The following is a 21,575-nucleotide window of genomic DNA, read 5'->3' on the forward strand; positions in this document are numbered from 1 at the left end:
GGGCCCCAAGCGGCGCTCGCGACGGGAGACCTGAACAAGGCCCAGAAGCGTGTGATGCCCCACTGCTCGGTGGATCTGTTGTGAGCTGCTGACATTGAAATCTCCAGGCTTGTGGTGGAACAGACAATTCTGTGGATGCAGATCATGCACAGAGAGCAGTTGTGAACATGCATCATGTTGTGGCAGCGGTCTTTTGGTTGAGCGCATCATGTCTTGGCAGGTTTTAGTTCTGGTTTGCTTTGCCAACATGTTAGGCAACAGCCATGTTGCATGTCAAGGGGTGGAGGGACACAACAATGGTGTGAGTGGTAGCAAGTCTCTTGAATAATCCTGGACTGAGATAAACTAAGTGATTGTGCGAGGTGCCATTTGTTGTAAACTCTGTGCATGACAATCCTCAGACGACATTTCACTGACAACAATCATTACATTGCGGTCAACAAAGCAGACGCAACATGAACATTGATAGGTCAGGGAAAAACTTATTCAATGATCAAAAATCGGGCTTCAGAAACAGGAAGAGCACAGGCCAACACTTCAAAATTAAGGATATTGAATATGGGACGAGGGCAGAAGGCCATACAGCACAAAGTTCAAGTCTCTCACTCCTAGGTAACTGACAAATAAAAGGCAAGACACGACTGACGAAACTGTTGCTAAGTAAACTGCAAGGTATCACAGGAGAATAATCGGCTATGGGCTGCTGAGAGCAGCGCAACACGGCATGAGCAAGCACGCCCAATGAAGCCCACAGATTGTCCCCCTCTGGAGTGCATCCCTCTGAAGCAACCTCATGCTGTGATAATGAGGCGCTGTAGTGCTGCGTGCTACAAATGCTATTGCGGGTTTTTTCTACTGCCATTATGTCAGCTTCAAGCTCGTGAAAAATGCCCGCTCAAGAGTTGCCTTCATGAAGACCCCTACATTCGCAAACACTCGACACTAGCGAAGCGTCATTTCATACTTTGCTAGATTGAAACCCCTCCACCCAAAGATGCTGCCATTCCTGGACAGGTGGACTCCACCAAGGCATTCCACAAATGTTCTGCACATTATTTGGTGTAGTGGGACCCCATGCCCCATTGACTTGAAGATGCTATCTCCCTGCTGCGATGCGCCGACCCAAGGTCAGCCAACGCCTGCAGAGCCATTGGTACTACGAGACCACCAACATTGAAAATGGAGTGAACTCTACTTTGATGTTCGCAATATTCTGCAGGCGTTCTAACTGGACTGGATAGCCCAGAGTTTTGGCCTTGCATGGTGCCAGAGAAGCTGCACCTGCACACCTCTGCTTCCTAAGAACTGCGCGCCGGAGCACTCATGTGAACACCTTTTGTAATCCATTGTTCCTCAATCTGAGTCCTAATGCGAGCACAATCGGGTAAGCTTGCTTGAGCAAGAGGACTGCAACACAATCTGTGCAGATTGCTAGCGGCCATCTGCTTCAGCTTCCAAGTCTCCTAGGCAACCTCAGACCAGACACAGCGGCCCCCTTCCCAACCTCACATATTCTTATCTGCTCTTGGTGTGTGATCATGCTGGGCCCTTCTGTGCAACAAAGTGCTCCTGGCCGTTGCTGCCACCTTGCAGACGCACACAGCGCACAGCAATCATTTCACCTTTGCTCCTTTACGGCTCTTCAGGCTGCGGCGACTGCCGGAGCCGGCCGCTCGCCGCGGCCTTCGCCGCGGCCGCGCGGGGCACGACCCGCGCCAGGGGGGCCGCCTTCGCGGCCGCCCCGGCCGCCACGCCGGCCGCCGCGGGCGCTCTCGCTGCGCTCGCTGCCGATGGAGGCGCCGCGCTCCAGGAAGCGGCCGCCGGGGCCGGTACGCCCGCCATCGCCGCGGCCCCCACGGCCGCCGTCACGGCCGCCGCGGAAGCCGCCCCGCACAGGGCCCGGCCCGCGGCCGCGACTCTTGATGAATTGCGGCTTCTTCTCCACCACAGTCACCTGGAAACGCACGTCACGCCAACATAAATTTGCTGCCATGCACTGGCATCGTATATGCATGACAGTCACTCGTCTCACCAACGGCTAACAGCTTCTCTACGGGTACATATTGCGCAATGACAAAAGCAGGTGGCCGTGGAGTGCGCCCACCTGGTGGCCGTCGACCAGGACGGGTCCAGCGATGGCGGCCTGCTGGGCGGTGGAATCCTGGAAGTCGACAAAGGCAAAGGATTCCTTGCCCTTCTGGATCTTGAGGTTGACAGGCTTGGCGCCGCGCAGGGCGCCGATCTCCTTGAAGGCCGCCTCCAGCTTCTCCTCGGTCACGTCCTGGGGCAGGTTGCGCACAAACACGCTCGTGCCGGGCAGCTCATCGCGGCTGTAGTACCTGCACAAGCCCACACCGCCTCATCAGCACAGCCTTCAGACCGTCTCCAAGCCATTGAGAAGATTGCTTTGCCATGCAAGCCTATGGGGCAGGAGGTTCACAGCAATACACAAGTGCGCATGTGATTATTCCACCATCTGGACATGACATGACATGACCGGCTGAGAAGGCTCCTCTGCCTGTGACAAATTGCAGGTGCAGGGGGAGGTGCACCCGTTCTCGGTGTGGTGGTTGCCGTTGGGGATGCCGTTGTAGGGGGCGGGGGCGGTGGGCTTGGGGTTGGTCTGGGTAGGAGCAGGGGCGTGGGCCGCGGCAGGGGCAGCGCTGGGCTGGGGGCGGGCGGAGGGCGCGGCGGTGTTCTGCTTGTTGGTGTTTGCCATCAGCCGCTCCGCGTACGTCAGCGGCACGCTCGGCGCCGCCGGCTGCTGCGGCGTGGGAGCCTCCTGCAGCAAAGCACAACGCTACTCCCATCAGCACTTTATTTAATTATTTTAGTACATGCTCCTTTTTGGAGCTTGCAGACTTGACTTGCGCAGCATTTTGAGCTGCAAGAAGAATTAAGTAGCACACCTCTGGCTGAGGCTCTGGCTCCGGTTCAGGCTCCTCTTCAGGCTCTGTGGGGTTGGGCCACTCTGCTGCAGGCTCCTCTGGCTCCGGCACGGGCTCCGGCGGTGACACGGCTGGCGCCTCATGGACCTGGGCAACAGCGCAATGCAGGAATTAAGAACACTGCACCATTTGCACCACATTGCTGCCAAGCATCATCATATAAAATTGTCAGTCCGATGATTTTAGGCCGACCTTGTACTGCCTGCACACTAATTCCCTGGTAGATATAATGAGTGACTCACGGGTTCAACGGGCTGTGCAGGCTGGACAGGGGCGGGGGCAGATGGAGCGGGAGTGGCGGAGGGGGCGGCATGTGCGGGGGCAACTGTGGCTGATGGGGCGGAGACCGGCATGTGGGGGATCTGGGCAGGCGCGGGAGGGGTGGCAGGCGCTGCAGCAGCCAGTGGTCTTGCATCCAGTGCGCGGACCTGTGCCACCACCCCGCATATATTGAGATGCCAGTGCACCACCGTGGGACATATTGCACAGTCTGCAGCCATGGAAACAATGACTGGGAATCTACCAGCCATAGTGAAAAGCATCTCAATGCATGCTGCCGTGGCCTGCAGATGAGGAGTTGTGCCATGCAGCACAGGTGGAGTGGAGTGAAGTGGAGGGTACCTGGTTGGAGGGGGGGGCACTGGCGTAGCCATTCTCCAAGGGAGCTGGGACGGGGGAGACAGTGGCGGGGGCTGGCAGGGGGGTGGCTTGAGGGGCGCTGCGAAGGTAGCGGAAGATATCGTTGAGCACATAGTAGCCCTTCTCTTGCACCGCTAGGAAGAAGGTCTGCACAAAGTTGCGCTGCGGCTTGCCCTGTCACAGCACGGCAGCGTCAGCAGTGCGGGATGCATGCACATGCATGTCACAGTCCCATCACAGCTGGCCAACTTCACATATACTCAAAAAAATGGTGTGCATACCTTGCACTGCAGGGAACCCGTGACTTGCACGATGACGCCATCGTGGGCTGAGTATTGGCTGTCCACGGACCAGATCTCTGTGACTGCCTCCTCAAAGTCCAGCTCCAGAACCTTCTCGTGAATGTTCTGAGGCAGCAAAGGCACATTTAAGAAGATGATTGTCTTGCTGAGTCAACACCTCCTTTTATGCAGTGAGTTTGGTGCATTTTCTTGCTGAGGATGTCCTACCACATATCAGGCCGACGACTTACACTGTAAATACTCCACTAGAAATGCATAAAAACACGGTAGAGTGAAACAGGTGCCATGGACTTTTACCTTTTGGTTCTGAACTGTGAAGATGCGGCCCGGCTTTCCATCATAACCACCGTCGGAGTGGGTCATCGAGGAAAGATCCGTGTAGAAACGGTGCAGATATCGCGGTGAGGAATGCAACACCGTGTAGTATTGCTGTACAAATTGGCTGCCGACCTGCAAAGCATGTTATTCGTCATGCATTGTGGCAGATAACAATAGCAGGTTTTATCAGCTATTGCAGAGATGCCCTGCCCCTCACCATACCCATGGCAGTGGTGGCACGAACATCACGGATGTGCATACTGCTCTGATTAGCATGTTGGGGAAAAAGGCTTAATCGCCTCAATGACCGATATGGCTAAAACAAACATCGGCCGCGTCCCCTGATGAGCGTTTTTCTCAAAGGCAGGCTCATCTGGCAGACGCCCACCTTACAAGAATACAGTAAACTTACCGCATGAGCAGGAGTCGCGTAGCCAGGAGATGCATTTCCGGGCACAAGATTAGAGGACTGCTGGGGCGGCACAGACTGATTGATTGCGGCCATCTCTTTGTAGGGGGGGTGAAGGTAACCAACAAGATCAGCTGGCACCTGCAATGGCGTTTGAAAACTGCTTTGAAAATGGTTGCACTGTATGCAAAGAGGTCACAGATCCATACAAACTGCCAAGTAGACCCAACGCATCAGGTCAGACTATGGCAGGACCGGCGGCCCGGCAGCAATCACGCAAGCTAGACAGCTCACCTCTTCCAGTGGTCCCAAAGAAGGACAGCGGAATGCCTGAAACGGTCTCTGGTCTATGGCTTTCCCATGGAGCCCTCTGCAGCCTCTATAGCTTGAGATTACTCACTTGCAGTCACTCACTCGATCCAGTCGCTTCTGCTGCTTCGGAGTCTGCTTCTCGAACCCAACCCTTCATCATCTCACTGTAAAAGTGTCCTGTACATGATGGCATAGTCAGGATCTGCTCTGATATGGCATCGCGTGCGGGGTACCGGTTCGCCTCCAGAGCTAGCAGGTACATTCCCGAATGCATGGCCAGCACAAGCAGGGGCTCTGCTCCAACAACTCGCGCCTCCATGGCTCCACGTGCAACTGGCAGAGCCTCTGAAGCTCCCAAGTCGTCATGCGAGACTGGCAGATCTTTCAGCACACGGCGCAGGTGAGTGTTGATGCTCTACAGCATGCTCTAATATACCTGTAGCTTCAATGACCAGTAAAGTGACAGAAGTGTTCATGACAATGCTGCAGTGCCGACAACATCATTAGAAGACGTGCCCTCATCACACAGCTGCCCAACGCAGTACTAAGAGCTCTTGCTCGCCAGACGTCTCTTATGATATTTGACTGGCAAGGTGAGGGCCTCTTCCTCCTTCGTTACACTAGGCACAGTTCCTCAAAGAACGGCAATCATGTGCAGAAGTGCAGCTGCATGGATTGCTGGTGATAAACGAGTTAGCGGTTGTTCTCTGCAGGTGTTGATGATACATAGTGACAGCTTCAAGAGGGTAACTGTAGTTAGCGCATTCACATGCAGGTGACGACACGTAACAGCTGTTAGAACTGTGCGCGCCAGCACCATATCATTAGCATAGGTCACCTGTACCCGAAGTCCTTTCTGTTTGACATCCATTCTTCAAGGAGCCGCACATGTGCAGGCGATGATGATACTTAAGGACGCGGGGCATGATTGTGGGCATGGTGCCAGTAGCTTAGCATAGGATCCAAATAGAGGACAAAACGGCAGTGGTAGCTGGGCTGCTATGCTGGTGTGCTGATAGCAAAAAACATCTTGCTCAGCATGATCCTGACCAGTGCGTATTCTTCTTACGGGTGTGTCAGAAAGGCAGCAGCTGATGACACCCAAGACTCTGTTGCAAGGAGTGGTGACCTCAACTTGTAAAGTCACCAGCGCATATCCTGATTGTTTCTTGCATGCACACCCCAGATGCAATCCTCACAGCTGTGGCTCACAGCGATAGAACGTGATTGACTATCACTCTTGTCATCAAGATCGAGATATCCCTGGCTGACCAACTCTGAACTCAGCTGAAAGCCGTGCTGACTTCAATGCTGAATCTGAAGCGCATCGTGCCGCTCTCTGAGGCGTAAGGCTGCCACATGACATAGTTGGTGCCCCAGATGTTGTTGGCCAGATTGAAGGAGATGCCCTTGGACATGTCGGGCGGATGCCTCACATTCGGAAACGGTGTAGGCTCCCCAGGGCTCACCACTGCCGCATCCAGCGACCTGCACAGCAATCCCATCCATTCAGGTTTCAACTTGAATGCTTTCAGTCTTTGGACCAATGAGACTTCAGAGAGCATGCAGCCATAAGATCTAGTAATTCATCTCAATACATCTGGCTCTTAGGTCAAGGTGAAGACCATCAATCACTCTTGAGGGGCAGCGGTGCACCTTATGCGGAGCTCTTCTGTAGATAGGTGATCTGCCCCATTGACAGTGACACCACCATCTCCAACAGCATGCTGTGAGAAAGATCCATTCAAGATGACCTCCAGGGGTGAGATCGGACGTCCGAGCTTGAACAGGCGCCATGAGGAGGAGTTCGCTGTAGTTTTGTCGGGCGCAAACCTCACCCACACTGCCTGCAAGCAATCAGCAAGACTTTTAGACCCTAAACAGCATACGCTGGCCCTCTTCAGTGTCAAGAAGAAATCGCAGTAGCATCATGACCGCTCTCCTGAGGTATGCTCCAGGTCAGTAAGGATCTGGGCCCTGCCGTGTGGGTAAAGAGGTTCACCTCAGGTAATCTTGTGGCGGTCTTGTTGACCCAGATGACATGATAGGTGAGGGCGTCACTGCTGGCGGCTGACTGGATGTCCAGCCAGACCTCTGCTGGAGCACCTGTATCCCTGACTGCCCAGTCTGGCAGCGTGGACCTCACCAAAATGCGGAAGCTGCTGCCATCCTGCACAATGCTCCCCTCAGCATGTAGCACGTAGCATGTAGCATATACGTAGCATGATGTCATATGACATCAGCCCACCTCACAATGTGTACAATTCCCAATAGGAATACGCTTGTGCGTGCCATGTCATGCTCACCTGTGTGGCCCAAACATCTTGCACCTGGACACTGTTGTCCGAGCGCCGTGGGTGGGCCGCTGAGCAGTTGGGTTTGCCAAAGTCCTTCTCAACCCACCAGCCAGGGCCACTTGTCGCTGGCTTCATGTTCACGTACTCATAACAGACAACATTGTAGTCATCCTCGGTGTCTGTGCTGTACAGGAAGTGTCCAAGCAGGTGGCCTGGAGACGCCCACTGCACTCCTGGGGCTGAGGCATGCTTGCGCTGGAGCCCACTGAGAGCACCTGCACTGGAGGCAGACACTCTTTGAGAAAGAAAATGCTCGTGTAGTAATCAGTGATGTAGTCCAGCAAATTCTTTGTCTGTGTCAGACGTTCCCAGGCCAGCATGGGGCCACGCTGGAAAGGACACTCTACACATCAAAACATGCATTCGTGCATGGTCAAAGAGCAAACTGACCAAACAGATCCACCGGTGTCAGTCTCTGCTCTGCTGTTGATATTAATGGTGATGTAGTTGCTCCGCACCAGTCGTGGGGTCAAGCCTGATAACCCACGCTCGGGATTCAAATGTGAGGTTGGATGAATTCATCAAGGCCATTGATCCAGCATCCCAAGAAGGTGGTTTCTGCAGCGCAGCCCAGCGCTCCATGCCCCATTCCAGAAGAGCGCCCTGCAGGGTGACCACAAGTGTATTTTACCACAAATGCGACCCCACCACCGCGAGCAGACACTTGTCTTGCACAGGATCCAAAGGAAAAGCATAGAGATGGAGTGGGTCGCAGGGCAGTTCACGCACCATTTTTGTGTTTTCCAGGGCCTGCAGTGCCCAGTCTGTGTAGGATCTCATTCTCGTCCAGCCGTGGGCCATGTCTCTGAACATCAAGCTGAGTGGTTGGCATGCATTCACGCCCCTTCCTGCAATTCTGAATGCTGTATAGCAAAGCAGGGAACACATAGCTTACCTGTAATTGCTTGCACCAGCTCTGAGTTGCATCTGGAAGGCTGCATTGTCCCAATTCACAGTGTCATCCAGAAAGGCTTTTGCATCCGGTCCCCAGGTGTGCTCCGGGATCTGTCACCTGGGCAGTGACTCAGCTGAGCTCCAAGCATTGCATTAGTCTCACAAACGTTTATAGACAGCCAGACAGTGCCCCTGCCTCATACGTCACAATTTTTCTCAGCCATTTTCAAGAAGACACAATGCCTACCATGGGGACAAGCAGGGCTGCTGGAATTTCACCCACCTTGCTCAGAAATCTGCTGAAGTTCTTGTACGATGCAACGTCAACAGCACCAAGCTGAGTGTGCCCATCTTGCTCGCCAAAGCCACGCCTGAGCCGCAGCACCTCACTGTACTGCGCCACCTTGAGTGCATCGCTTGCAGTACCTGCTCAGTGCCTCCAGGCAACAGTTGCATGCATGCAGCTTGGTGATGAGCAGCAGTAATATTACATTCTCTCTAGCCCCTGAAGTCGACCATATAAAATTGATATCACTCAGCATTTGTGAGAGATGTTGCACAACTCACCGCCGATCCAAGAGTCCCCAACTTCTCCGGTGATGACAGGAAGCTTCAGGTGCGGGGCAGCTGCCGAGAGAGGACCGAAAAAGTCATCCAACGTCGATATCAAGACCTCATCTTCGGGGAAGTTGCTGGAAGTGATGTCAAGCACCTCAAGAACCTGCACAGCAATGCAGTACCTTAAAGATGTCACTGCGCTACGCTTTGATCAATTGACATCAATATTGCAACAGAGTAGCCTTGAGTATTGCCTCATTCATGTCGTGTGGCCCTGCATTGTCCTGCCTGTATGCCAGGCAGAGCACATGATCAAAGCCTTCCACTGCGATGCACTCATCCGCTGCATCCACAGGAATTCCGGAATACCCGCCTGCATATGCAGCATAAAGATAATGCTAAGTCATTGATCCAAGTGCAGTTTGATCCTGATCAAGCGCAAGGGCTGATGCCATGCAAGATATAACAGAAGGGCATTGTTGATTCAAGGGGTGCTGCGATGGAGCTCGCCTGGATGTTGTATCATGATGGCTTGAGCACCAGAGGACTCGTCTCGCCAAACAAAGGCCTTGTTGTTGGGCAGGTCTGGCGATGCAGACCCGCCGTTGACACCAATGGTGATGGCTGAAACCCCCGCTGACACCAAGGTGGGGATAGCCACTCGTGTCAGGCCCGGCACATCCCTCTGCGGTGCACAGAGAAGAGGATACTTTTAAATTCAATCTTCACCACTTGCAGACATGCTCAAGAGATCAGCAGCCCTGAGTCAGTCACATTCCATTGCTACAGGCAAAATTAGGCCCTCCGATGCCTGACTCTCATTTCCAAAGTCGGTTGCTAGCATGACATCCAAATCCTCTGAAATTAAATTTGGCGACCACCAACAAATCGTCCTGCCAGAAGAACTGCATCATAGTGGGGCAATGAGAGCGTGAGGGGCTGCACCTGGCTCATTGTGATTTTGGGTGGCAGGCCAAATCTCTTGTCAAGGTCATGCACCAGCCCCACTGATGTCCTGATCAGCTCCTCATCCATGAGCTCCAGCTGGGCATCAAAGGGGAATGCATGCCAGCCGATGACACCCTCCCTGATGGCATCCTCCATTGCCTGCATGCCCCACCAGCACATATCTGCCAGTCAGATTCTTTTGGTGCAGGTGCATAAGTGCAAATGGTGCTTCAGTGGCTGACATGTACCTTGACGGCTTGTGCGGGGGGGCATTGAAGTCCCAGTCCAGGTGGACACTCCAGAAACATAGAAACTAGCCATGCCTGTGGAGCAAAGGAGGTTATATGATCCGCGGGTACACTCAGCAATACCGACACAGTTCTTGCAGAAATGAAAATAAATCTGGCCCAACTATCTATACATGTGGCCTAGTACCGCATCAAGCAAATCAGTGCAAGTGCAGATGCTCGAGCTGGTTTCTAGATGGGGAGAGTCAGGCCGTACATGTGTCGTGTACTTGTAGGTGTCTGGATGTCCCTGCATCTGGAGATCATTGTTGGTCTTGATCTGCACAGGGCCACGCCACGTCAACAGAAAACAGGCATGCTGAGGGGTTTCGTTGGTAATGCTGATATTGGCTCCACTGGGGGGGAAATGACCTTAATGCAGGTGCATAGACATACCGCCTTGGGGAAAAAGATCTCAAAGGCATTGTTGATGACATGGTCATCTGTTGCAAGGAGCTTTTGACCAGTGCCTTCTTGATGGAAGTAAAATCCAATGTCCTGCATGCAGACATGAAAGGAATCATCAGGAATCTGTGCATGGGGATGTGATGTAATGTCAGTCTGAAATGAAATATCTCTAAAGGCTTGGCAACAACTTGAAGAATCTTCAATTTTCAAGAAAGTACCGCATGGCTCGAGAAGACTACGTGAACTTTTCGTGAAGCATTCACGTTGTCCAGCAAGGGGCTGCCAACAGAGAAAGAAAGCAACAGTGTGCTGGCGAAAAGTGCTATACACGCCTGAACCGGCAGGTTGGTCAGCAGCACTGCCATATGGCATTGAGCTGCTGCAGTCTTTTGCGAGTTTCAGGGAGAGAAGACGTACTGAATTCTAGAAAAATAGTGTTTGGTGTGACATCTCCGCGTCCGATGTGTGGAGATCTGCAAAACCTCATTACCCCCATCTTGCATGCAATGGAAACTTCACTGCCAGATTGCAAGTCTGCAGGACCACAGGATATGCACACAAATATCCCAGCGATGCTGCATTGTCAGATTCTTCTTGCCGGAACATGACAGCACACGCAGTAACACAACTTCAGTCCATTTGGATGAGCCGCTCAGAGCAGAAGTACTTCAACACTATTCAACCGAGTTGCACACTTTGACGCTCTGCCTGTCACATATGACTGTAGCGACACTTGGAGTCACTCGGTAATGTGGTCTAGCATGTACTGGCTAATGCAGTATGAAATAGCCATGGCGGTGGTGCCAATGATGTACTCCGACAACACTTTACAAGTTTCCCAGCATCCCAACAGCCTGTCACCCTGCTGGACAGCTGGGTATCTGACTCATCATATGGTACAACCAGGTCCAGTTCATGCCCATTTCATTCCAGCTTAAGCTGAAGGCAAAAGGCTGCTTACAGTACCCCTCGTACTACTGTACATGCCTACCATGTGCGCAGTATGCAGACACCATGATGGAACGGCCCAGCTTGCATGGCTTGCTGGTCCTACCGCTCCTTCTTTGCCTCGGCTCTCTCTTGTTGCCCAACAGGCGCCACCCCTTTTTGCAGCGGCTTCTTTCTGAGCATCTCTTCGACAGGCAGTGCAGGCGGGATATTGGTCCTGATGATGAGCAACACTGTCTCCATAAGCATCGCGAAGACAAGACCGCCAAGGCCCCCTACGATGTGCTGCACCACACAAAGACATTTTCAGATTCTTGCAGACCGCAGATGATCACGTACTTAAAGCATACATTCTCAAGGAGGCAACAAAATTGTCAGGAAAGGGCAGAATTTGCTGCGTGCCGAAGAGGAATCAAGGTTTAAACTTTGTTGTGTGTTTGTGACGCACATGCAAGGGGTCTTTAGACAGGTAGGACATCCCCACGTAGCCGGCTGCAAAAAAGGTGCCCATCATTACAATGATGTGCAGTCCGACAGACAGTTGTGCTTTATATGTCACAACGCCTCCTTCACTTTTTGCTGCTGCCTCCCGCTCCTGTTCGGCACAGCAAGGAAACATTGACTGTCATGTGCCCATGATGGGAAGGCAAGCAAGTAGAACACTACTTTATTTTGTGACAGCAAGTCAGTGGCAGAAGGGAGCAGTCATGTAGTACTCACAGCGCGTGTGATGTCTTGCACCATGGCATCATATTGTTGCTGCTCAAGCTGCTTCTGAAGAAGGGCAAGCCGAGCTTGTAGTGCAGCGCTCTTCACTCTTGGCTTTGGGCCATTCAGTATGATGCTGCTGCCGACACAGGTCTTGTGCAGCCATGACTTCTCATTATCTCCCCATACCTCCCTGGCTGATGCACAGAAACGACCAGGATCGGTAAACGTCACCAAGTGCCCAGTGCTAAGTGCTTTAGGACTTCTCCATGCAGGACGGAATGGTGTGAAAGACAGACATGCCTGCCGCCGCTATTTCTTTCAAATCCCTCCATTGCAATTCATTCCCTTCTAGCATCCCTTGTGCTAGACCATGGATGTCCTGCGGCAATCGATCCAAGGAATTGGATGTGCCCCTAGTGCATATGCATGATCAAGCAAATAAAACAATAAAGCGCATCTCGCTCGCACACCTCTGGTAATGATGGGTCATTGACAACATCTCGAAGATATTGCTCGACGTCAGCAGTCTTCTGCAGTGTTAAGCTAGTCATGCTGTTCCGATGTATTGATCTGGTCCACTGTATGTGCCCCCTACGCGAAGCTAAATAGCACGATATACCTTTCTTTTAACCCTCCCAATCTTTCTTCGAGCATTGATTGCTCCATCTGTGGCAGAGAATCCAATCCACGGGCGTTCAAGCATCGACAAGGGCATCAAAGTATCGTGAAGGGTGAGGGAGGTATCGAATGATGCTTGCCACACGAAGGCAGTCTTTGGAAGGCCTGTGGCTGGCCACTCTGCAGAAGTGCGATTATTTGATGCGTTCGGGAAGTGTTCTGGAGAGGAAGATTGAAGCCTGACTGCAACCCGTCCCGCTCTGTGGCCTTGGCAGGACTTCGAAGGGGAAGCTGGCTGCAAAAGTATCTACACAGCTTTTTCGCTGAACTGGAGCTCGCAGACGTTCTCCTTGTGCCAGGTGAGCTTCTACACGAACCATCTCCTGAAAACCTATTAATCTCTGTCAGTGGCGGTGCAGAGAGTGCATCCGGGTATAAGTCCAGTGTGGTAAGGGCTTTTGTGAAGGTTCGCCTTTTGCACCATACATCAGCCTCATCCAATGCTCAGGACTGTTATTTGTTGGAAGCAAATACACGGCCACACTTCGGTATGTCTTCGCAAATGCGCGGATTGTAGAGGGTCTCCGGTGTCCCAACAGTCACTGAGATCACAATTCGATGCTGGAGAGTGTGGTAACAGAGAGTAATGCTGGGATTAAAGTGTCAATGCCTTGTCGATTGACCAACACACTGGCTATAATAAATCGCGCCTAGAGAAGAGGGCGCACAAGGGGTTTTCAGTGGCAGAAGTAGGCGTGCACAAGTTGTGAAGGTCATCTTCTGGCTTTGCGGTGTTTGATGCGTACAAACTATGGATTCGAAGAAACGCCTTTACATATCATTTTAAAGGCTTAAAAGCTTCCAAGCGGCCCTAATGCTTCCTTTTCTTGCTGGAAGAGATAAGCAGGCAAGCCAGTGTTTAAGTATACTACGTAGTAAGGAGTGCACCATTACATGAGTTCATCCAGCGTCCACGATTGGCAGAGATTATTTCAAGTAAATAGAGCAAGCTTGGAGCTGCACCTGTCATGTGCACTGACACATGCCTTTGGTATGGCAGGAGGTGTGCGACTTGCCTAATGGAGTTGTTCTCATGGATAGTCACCAAACCAGGAAATAGGGAAGCTTGAAAGAGTGGAAGTGGAGGGATCACCTTGAACCTCCAACATGGGAAGACTTAATGGCCATCGCAATGGCTACTTGCCAAAGGAGAATGGATTTGAGGCAACACTTGTCAATCGCACGGGTTCCATGCCAGAAATGAATGGCTCTCTGAAGCAGGTGAGGATGGTGTATGTCTTCACGGACATTGCCATGACCTGTGTCACCTTTTAGACCTTTTCGTATATGGACTCAGCCCCATATTTGATGTCTGATCTTCTCTATAAATGTGCAGGAATATGATGTTGCTTCTCTGATGGAGGGTGATGACAGACAGCGCTTTCTGCAGCGCATCTCAGCTGGCAGTCAGGCAAGCATTTGACTGCCTTTCTCAACATTCCCATCTTGATGTTCGATGAAATTAGCTTGATGGGGGTGTTGCATGTGGACATCATACCAAGGCCGCCGAAGATGTTGCTTTGGCCCTATTCTGCAGGAGTCTGGCAAGAGCCATTCCAGCAGTGAGGATGCGCCCAAGTCGCGTTGGAAGCTCATGTCAAGAGGGAAGAAGGAGAAGAAGGAAAAGGGCTTGAAGCATGCAGCTGAAAAGGAAGGAGCCCCGGAGAGGTGTGTGCTGCCTGGCTACAGGTCTAGATGCAGTTCTGTCAAGAGAGGGCTCTGTGAGTGCATCAAGGATTGCAACAGCGCTCATTTTGAAGCTGCTTCTGGCAATACAGGGCGAGCAAGGGTCGGTGGAGCTCATTCTTGACGGGTGCAAAGGCTGCAGAGCGGAGCGGGCCATCGTCCTCTTCGCCCTCGGCCTCCTCCCCATCCAAGCTGTCTGACAGCTCGGATGGCCTCGTGGCTGCGGACATCACGGAAGGTTCAGGGAAAGCCCTGTTAAAGCCCAGGGAGGAGCCCGGCCTTGCTGCGCTTGCCACAGGGCGGATTGACCAGTCCGCTGAGGCGGTGCAGTCCCCTCCAGTGGCGACATCTGGGTGTTTGGGCATGTTTAAGCGCGTGAAGTCTGAGGAGGTCACCATCCGCGGCCTCAGCCAGCCCTTCCTCACAGCAGGCATGCTCCCTGCCTATTTCCCTGTATTCTGCTCATCTGCACATGGATGCTGCGTGCATTATGCTGGACATGATGCGAGCTCTGCTTGAGGGTGTTTTTCTGCTGTGCACCAGAGCCAAAAGCAGACAGGAGGAGCGGGGAGAGGCTTCCACCAAGGACATCTCGGCGCTCAACTGAGACACTCCCACAGCCTATCGGCAACAGCAACGGCTCTCATGACAGCACCTCATCGGCTGTGTCGTCGCGAAGGTCCTCCTTTGAGGAAGTGCATGCACCCGCTGCTGACAGCGAGACGCAGGCTCCCCACACAAGTGAGCACTCCTGGATGTGGGCTAAGCTTGTCTGCAGCATTAGTACACAAGAGCAGCTTGTTTTTTTTGCATGATCGTATTCATGCAATGGTCAGATAGTTGTTTGTATTGCTGACTAAGTATGTCTGTGGGTAGGTGGATTCTTCTCTCGGCTCGTCTCGTCACCATTTGCAGCTGCATCACTCGAGGCTGACACGCCTGCAGCCGGGCACGGGGTAGAAGGCAAGGATGCGAGTGGCGATTCTGCTACAGGTGCATACACATACTGCAAAGTCAAAATGTGTGTTTGTGCAAGTGTAGTGCTGAGCAGTCTGAGCACTTCATTCAACCAAGAACTCATGGAGAGCTACTGCGGATGACAGGGCCTGAAGGGAGGACGCAAAGCAGCGATGGCAGCGCCGCTAAGAACAACGATCAAGGCGGGAAGAAGGGCCATCGGAGAGTGCACTCTCTTGGCAGCTACCTCCCGTCCTGGGTTGTCAAGAGGACAGCCTCCATCCCAAGCAACCTGGATAAGGCGGTGAGTGCCTTGATGCTTACGTGGCCAAATTGTTTGGCATGCATGTTTGCTGAAGCAGTAATGCCTGCATGGCTGCCAATGACATACATGCATGGAAAGAAAAAGTTGCACCACCCAACAGCATGCTCACACTTTAATGGGCCATTGACATGCTCTACATGCTGACTTTAACTATTGATGGTGTCATGTAGGTGGAGGCGCACAAGGATGATGACAAGACGCCGCCATCCCCGAAGACCCCCCGCTCCCAGACCGAAGATGCTGAGGCTGCTGGGGCGTCAGCAGAGCCGCCGGCCGTCCCACCCAAGACACCCGAGCTGACCAGGAACCAGTCTGCGCTGTCCTGCTTCGGCCTGGGTGGCAAGGTGGCCACAGGCGAGGATGGCGACGAGCAGGTTGAGAATAGCAAGGGAAGCAAAGGCAACGATGCGGATGCGATGCCCTCTGGCAGTGTCGGCCTGCGGAACATTGGTAAGGGCACCTCAGCCATTTCCTTTGTGCGAGCGCCATGCCCTCTTTGATCAATGACACTTCTGCTACTTTTCAAAATGCCTTCAGCTTGAGCAGGATGCTATGGAACATTGCTGTCTAGATGGCATACAGGCGGTGGCTTGCAAAAAGGGTGCATCGATGAAGGATTCTCACACGTGCTGCTTGGTATGTGCAGGCAACACCTGCTTCATCAACTCGGCGCTGCAGGTCCTGCGCTGGACCCCCGGCTTTGCAGAGCTGCTGGTGCCAGACTTGCTCAGCGGGGACTTCCTGCCACTATCCAGCAGCGCCAGGCCTGCTGAGGAGTCCACCAGGGATGCAGCCGTCTCTGCTCTTCCCGCCACATCCAGCCAGATGGCCCCGCTCTCCTTGTCAGCGGCAGCTGCCTCCGCAGAAGCCGAGCCGCAGGCAGCAGCAGCCGCCCCCGAGGCAGTAGAGGGTGGCCTCAGCAGCGGCTGCTCTGCGCAGGAGGACCCTGTCAGCAGCGCCGCAATGGAGGATCCAGCCGTGCTCGCTCGCACTCTGGACAGCTCTCCAGTTCCCTCGCCGCTGCCCACCATCAGGGAAAACTCGCCGGCCCTGGCTGAGACAGAGTGCCTGGCACCTGTCCGCACAAAGCCCAGCTTAGAGGGGCATGAAGAGGAGGACGAGGCCGAGACTGAGCCTGCCGCAGAGCATGCGACGCACAGCACGAAGGACGCTCATGCTCTTGGCGCAATCTCTGTGCAGCAAAAGAGCAACGTAGCGCCACAGGAAGGGAGCGGGGCTTCCGAGGAGTTGGGCAAGGTGCAGACGGAAGGAGGTGCCAAGCAGGGAGGATCGCCACTGGGGCCGGTCACACCTGCCCACAGCGAGATCCCCTTTGCGCACCCGTCCCTGGCCAGCCCTCCCAGCAGCCTGTGGGGCCACAATTCCGCGCACAGCGACACATCCACCGGATCAGCGCAGGCTGCAGAGGAGCCTCAGCTCGATGTTGGCGGCGTTAGCAAGGGCAGCGCAGCAGAGGGTGTCGAGCTGGCAGGCCTGGAAGAGGTTGTGTGCGCCTGTGGCATGCACACTGTGGGCCACCTGGCCGGAGGCAGCTCTGCAGTCAACGCTGTCACGGTGGCGGCAGTGCCCATGGCAATCAAGCTGCCTGAGCGGAAGACTCCGCCCCTTGAGCGGGGAGAGATGGCAGATGCCTTCCGCCAGCTCACCAAACAGGTACAACAGCCAATCCCCTTCCACCATCATGGCCAATAAGCTGTGCACATTGTTCAATGTGCCAAAGGAGACCGTTAAGAGGAACTGCACTGGAATTTCTCATTATCTGGTGGAGTGCATGAGGAATGCTGAGGGTTGAGTGCATTTTGGTTGCAGGTGTACAGCGAGCGCCCTGGTGCGGCGGTGGACCCCACGGCGCTGGTGAAGAAGCTGTACCAGCTGCCGCAGTGCGCTGACTTCCAGGACGGCGGCCAGCACGACTGCCAGGAGGCCCTGCGCAGCATCCTGCTCGGCCTGCACGATGACCTGGTGCGACCCGCCATGCCTCTTCCAGATTGCCTTTGTGCCACATTGGCGCGATTGTCAACACCATCTCTTTAATGTTTCTGACTGTAGCTTATTTTCAATGGCCACAGGATGACAAAAGTCTTGGTGCCCCGTCACCAATACTGCCAAGAAGAGTAGCAAGTAAAAGCTGTCAGGTGATTAAAATAGAATCGACAGGATGGTTGCTGAACGTGCTTGGCTGTGCAGAATCGCGTGGTCAAGGAGTCTGAGAAGCCAAAGGCGGCGCCGGAGGAAGCTGCCGTTGAGGGCAAGGAGCAGGAGGCCGCCCAGGTGGGCTCCGAGGAGGAGGAGGAGAGCGCTCCCAAGCAGGAGGCCAGTGAGGTGCCGAAGGAAGAGGGGGCGGGTGATGCAGAGGGCGTTGAAGTGCCAAAGGAGGACTTGGAGGCCGCCAAGGCGGACCGGGAGTGGGCCCGCCACTTGGCCCAGGACAACTCTGTCATCTACGACCTCTTCAGCGGCCAGCTGCAGTCCAGCATCAAGTGCCACAAGTGCAACAACCGCTTCACAACGTGAGCCTCATTTTCCACTCTACAGTGCCCAGGATTACATCTACTGTGAAAATTCTGTGTCCCCCTCATGTTCCTGCCCTGTTGACATGGAAGCAAAGCGCATTTGGCAAGCACATGCTGAGGTGGCGTGTCATGCTGGCATGCAGGTATGAGGTGTTCCTGGACCTGAGCGTGCCCCTGACCAAGGAAGGCAAGGGAGGCATGCTCAACTTCTTCAGCAAGAACTCCACGCCCTCCATTGAGGACTGCTTGCACGCCTTCACAACAGACGAAGTCATGCAGGTACAATTCGCATGGCATGCTCTACCCGTTCATCATCAACTGTACATCAAGTGTTGCCAGACATGAGACTACTGTGCCAACATTTTGCGGAGATTGTACCAAAGTTGTGGTGCCTGACTGTTGTGGGACATTGACAGGGCGATGAGGCGTTCCAGTGTGAGCACTGCAATGAGAGGACGAGTGCCACGAAGCACTTCAGGATCCACCGCCTGCCCAAAGTGCTGCTGCTGCACATCAAGCGCTTCAAGTACACGGGCACCACGCGCGAGAAGATCACCACCAATGTCACCTTCCCGCTGAAGGTATTGGCCCCCACAACCACTCTCATTGTTTACAAACCTGCACTGCCGCTGTTGCAAGTCGAATGAAGGCTTGCACTATTCATGTTTGCACTGTTTAGATCTGCTCTGCTGCTGCAATGATAGGTCAGATGCGCTTGAAGCTGCATGGGCTGTGCCATGATATGGTGATAACCTTTAGGTTGGCAGGTCAGGCGCTGGCCTCAGGTGCTGACCTGGGGTGGGTGTGTGATGCTTGCAGAACCTGTCGCTGCAGCCGTTTGTGTCGGACGAGAGTGGGCTGGAGGACGCGGACACGAGCAAGTACGAGCTGTTTGCGGTGTCCAACCACATCGGCAGCATCACCAACGGCCACTACATGGCCGTGTGCAAGGCGCCCCCGCCCCCCGGCGCCAAGGACAAGGACCAGTGGTTCTGCTACAGCGATGACTCAGTCAAGCGTGTGCCTGCCTCAGCTGTTCCCTCTCCCAATGCCTACCTCCTCTGCTACCACCGCAAGGATGCAGAGGCTAAGGCGGCCGACAGGGGACGCCTCAGACCAGAGGTGTAGGGCGAGGCGGGTCTGTAGGTAGCACATTCCTTTGCAGCTGCCGGCAACTATGGCTCATGCCATCAGCTCGCGCAGGACGGTCCAGAAATGCACAAAGCAGAGAGATAAAAGAAAATGTCCATTTCATTTGTGCCAGCGTCAGCAGCCTTGACGTGCACAGCGAGGCTCCCCAACTGTAGTACCTGTGTTTTAGCTGTGTCTGGCAGGCGGATCCCACTTCTCTGCTGGGAGGCTTGTATCCATCTTTGCTGATGTATCAGTCCCGGAGCTCACAAGTGGGTGCACATACTGATCTTGCCTTGGGGCTGACAGTCTGTGATTGGCTTTTGCTCTGGTAATGCCACGGTCTTCTAGATAGAGCGGGGTTGCATCCCCCCAATATTGCTTTTAAGGCGGCATGATCTGTGTGCCTAATCAGCAATGCCTTGCAGCAGTGCTCTTGTCAATTAATCCAAAGTATTGGGCGGCTCCCATGTCTTGGGCCAAAGCAAGGAGGAATCATCTGTTCTAGTGTCTTGAGCGCATGAGATGCAAGTGGATTTGCAGAAGCAGCTATCCTGGACCAGTTTCCGCTGCACCAGGCAGCTCCCATCAATCTGTATATTTCTTGTGTAGTGAAGGGTGAGCTGCACAAGGGGTGAGCTGCAGCAAAGTATTGCCACGTGTTTATTGTGTACGCCGATCCTCAAGGATCAGAGTGCCGAATTTGTGTATCGAAGCCGTCTAATGAATGGCTTGACCAGTGTTCCAATCCTCCTTGCACCGAGGGTTGCACCGAGGGTTGAGAGTTTGGAGCTGAATTTCAGTGTAGTGTAGAGTGCACATGCGGCCAGCTGGCTGGTAGTGCAGCAGGCCTTAGGTGCATCCAGAATTAGGAATGTCTTCTTAACAATCTTATGCATATGGTTTTGTCCAGGTTCATATCTGGTATCTCAGAAGCCATGGCTTCGTCTCTCGACCTATTGATATTGAGCAAGCATCTTCTGGGACTGAGTTGAAGCTTGTCCTTTTGTAAGGCCTTGCTCTGAAGGCCTTCTCTGTAAATTTTTATATGGCTGATATATTTTTAAGTACACGGACGCTGATCCCAGCCTCACGAAGGCACAAAGAGAGCTCAACGTTGCATTACCCACATCTTCAGTACCCAGGCTCTACAGCACCTTGACTGGTGAGATGCCCTGGAATGGCCACAAGTACAGCCTGAGAGAACGCAACTTTACAGCTCTTGCTGCGCACATACTTTGCAACATCTGAACAGTAGCCCGGAAGATTTACGTGAGCGGATTGATGCGTTCATTCACACTATGGAAACCATGCTAGGTCCCACATGTACCTACACCAAACAGCCCCGCATTGACTGGAGACAGCAGTGAGGAATTGATCAAGGCTTCCTATCACCAAAACTTTACTATAAAACGATGCTACCTATGTGTCAAGGTAGTTGGCTGCTTTCAGCAACTCCAATGCTATCTCTGGCGGCAGCTGAAACTCTGGGATGGAATTGCTTGACCTGCGCACCAATAGCCAAGCTCGAGGGACTTGCAGCAGAAGAAGAGAGCCTGAAGCATGCATGCATGTCTTTTGGATGAGGGACAGAACGCACTCATTTTGGTAACGCAGCTTATAGTAAAAGTATTCGCAGATCTTTTCAAGAATTGGCGAAGATATCTCAGGAAAGCTGATCTCGCCAAGCTCCGTCTCAGTGAAGTTACCTTCGAGGGAGCTTCACCTCTTAGCCACACACGTTGTAACTTAAAAAAGCTCTGATACAATGGAATCATACCAGCTTGATTAGCTAGCTTACCTTCACTGGAGAGCATCTGCTTTATAGTGTTCGATACACAGGCAGCTTTGTGGTCAATAATAAACTCAAAGCCCTCAGCACTAACTAGCTTCACCGATTTCTTACTCATAATTCAACACGTTTTCTCACTGTTACCAAGGAGGATGCCCTTCTGCTGCCACCAGTAACAGGTGAATCAATTAAGTCATCATCGAACCCGTATTCTGATCTCAGAGAGCGTGGGAATGCGACACAGGCGTCAAGACCAGCTCACTTCAATACAATCCCATACAAATAAATGTAGTTTTCTCTCCGGGACACGACGAACAATATAGTTCTGGCATTCTTTGGTTCGATTTGGATGGTTTAAATCCTCTGTAGCATTTATAATCTTTGGGAATTACGGAGGGTCTGCGCCCTTCGGGAGCTCCTGCCCAAGGCAAAA

The 21,575-nt window shown here is 53.2% G+C and overlaps 5 protein-coding genes across 5 annotated transcripts; 1 reads left to right on the forward strand and 4 right to left on the reverse strand.

Annotated features, from left to right (window-relative positions):
• Positions 1-1,642: 1,642 nt before the first annotated feature.
• On the reverse strand, positions 1,643-4,252 carry COCSUDRAFT_83509 (hypothetical protein; the record flags this gene model as incomplete). The annotated part of the gene is made up of 8 exons (XM_005646207.1): positions 1,643-1,954; positions 2,105-2,339; positions 2,553-2,782; positions 2,910-3,035; positions 3,191-3,376; positions 3,570-3,761; positions 3,869-3,994; positions 4,187-4,252. 8 exons carry the CDS (start codon positions 4,250-4,252, stop codon positions 1,643-1,645), a joined length of 1,473 nt encoding a protein of 490 aa, XP_005646264.1.
• Positions 4,253-11,430: 7,178 nt separating this feature from the next.
• Positions 11,431-11,839, reverse strand: COCSUDRAFT_56779 (hypothetical protein; the record flags this gene model as incomplete). Its single annotated transcript, XM_005646053.1, has 2 exons — positions 11,431-11,613; positions 11,777-11,839. 2 exons carry the CDS (start codon positions 11,837-11,839, stop codon positions 11,431-11,433), a joined length of 246 nt encoding a protein of 81 aa, XP_005646110.1.
• A 2,472-nt stretch (positions 11,840-14,311) lies between these two features.
• On the forward strand, positions 14,312-19,347 carry COCSUDRAFT_43263 (cysteine proteinase; the record flags this gene model as incomplete). Its single annotated transcript, XM_005646054.1, has 11 exons — positions 14,312-14,385; positions 15,083-15,144; positions 15,280-15,396; positions 15,507-15,664; positions 15,856-16,135; positions 16,332-17,359; positions 17,516-17,668; positions 17,894-18,216; positions 18,363-18,498; positions 18,636-18,800; positions 19,039-19,347. 11 exons carry the CDS (start codon positions 14,312-14,314, stop codon positions 19,345-19,347), a joined length of 2,805 nt encoding a protein of 934 aa, XP_005646111.1.
• Positions 19,348-20,020: 673 nt separating this feature from the next.
• Positions 20,021-20,409, reverse strand: COCSUDRAFT_33703 (hypothetical protein). Its single transcript, XM_005646055.1, has one exon. The coding sequence runs from the start codon at positions 20,247-20,249 to the stop codon at positions 20,040-20,042; it is 210 nt and encodes a 69-aa protein (XP_005646112.1). The 5' UTR covers positions 20,250-20,409; the 3' UTR covers positions 20,021-20,039.
• Positions 20,410-20,772: 363 nt separating this feature from the next.
• COCSUDRAFT_17567 (POZ domain-containing protein) lies at positions 20,773-21,260 on the reverse strand (the record flags this gene model as incomplete). Its single annotated transcript, XM_005646056.1, has 3 exons — positions 20,773-20,857; positions 20,951-21,059; positions 21,152-21,260. 3 exons carry the CDS (start codon positions 21,258-21,260, stop codon positions 20,773-20,775), a joined length of 303 nt encoding a protein of 100 aa, XP_005646113.1.
• Between the last annotated feature and the right edge of the window lie 315 nt (positions 21,261-21,575).

Source organism: Coccomyxa subellipsoidea, assembly GCF_000258705.1.
Source record: "Coccomyxa subellipsoidea C-169, whole genome shotgun sequence".
Taxonomy (NCBI): domain Eukaryota; kingdom Viridiplantae; phylum Chlorophyta; class Trebouxiophyceae; family Coccomyxaceae; genus Coccomyxa; species Coccomyxa subellipsoidea.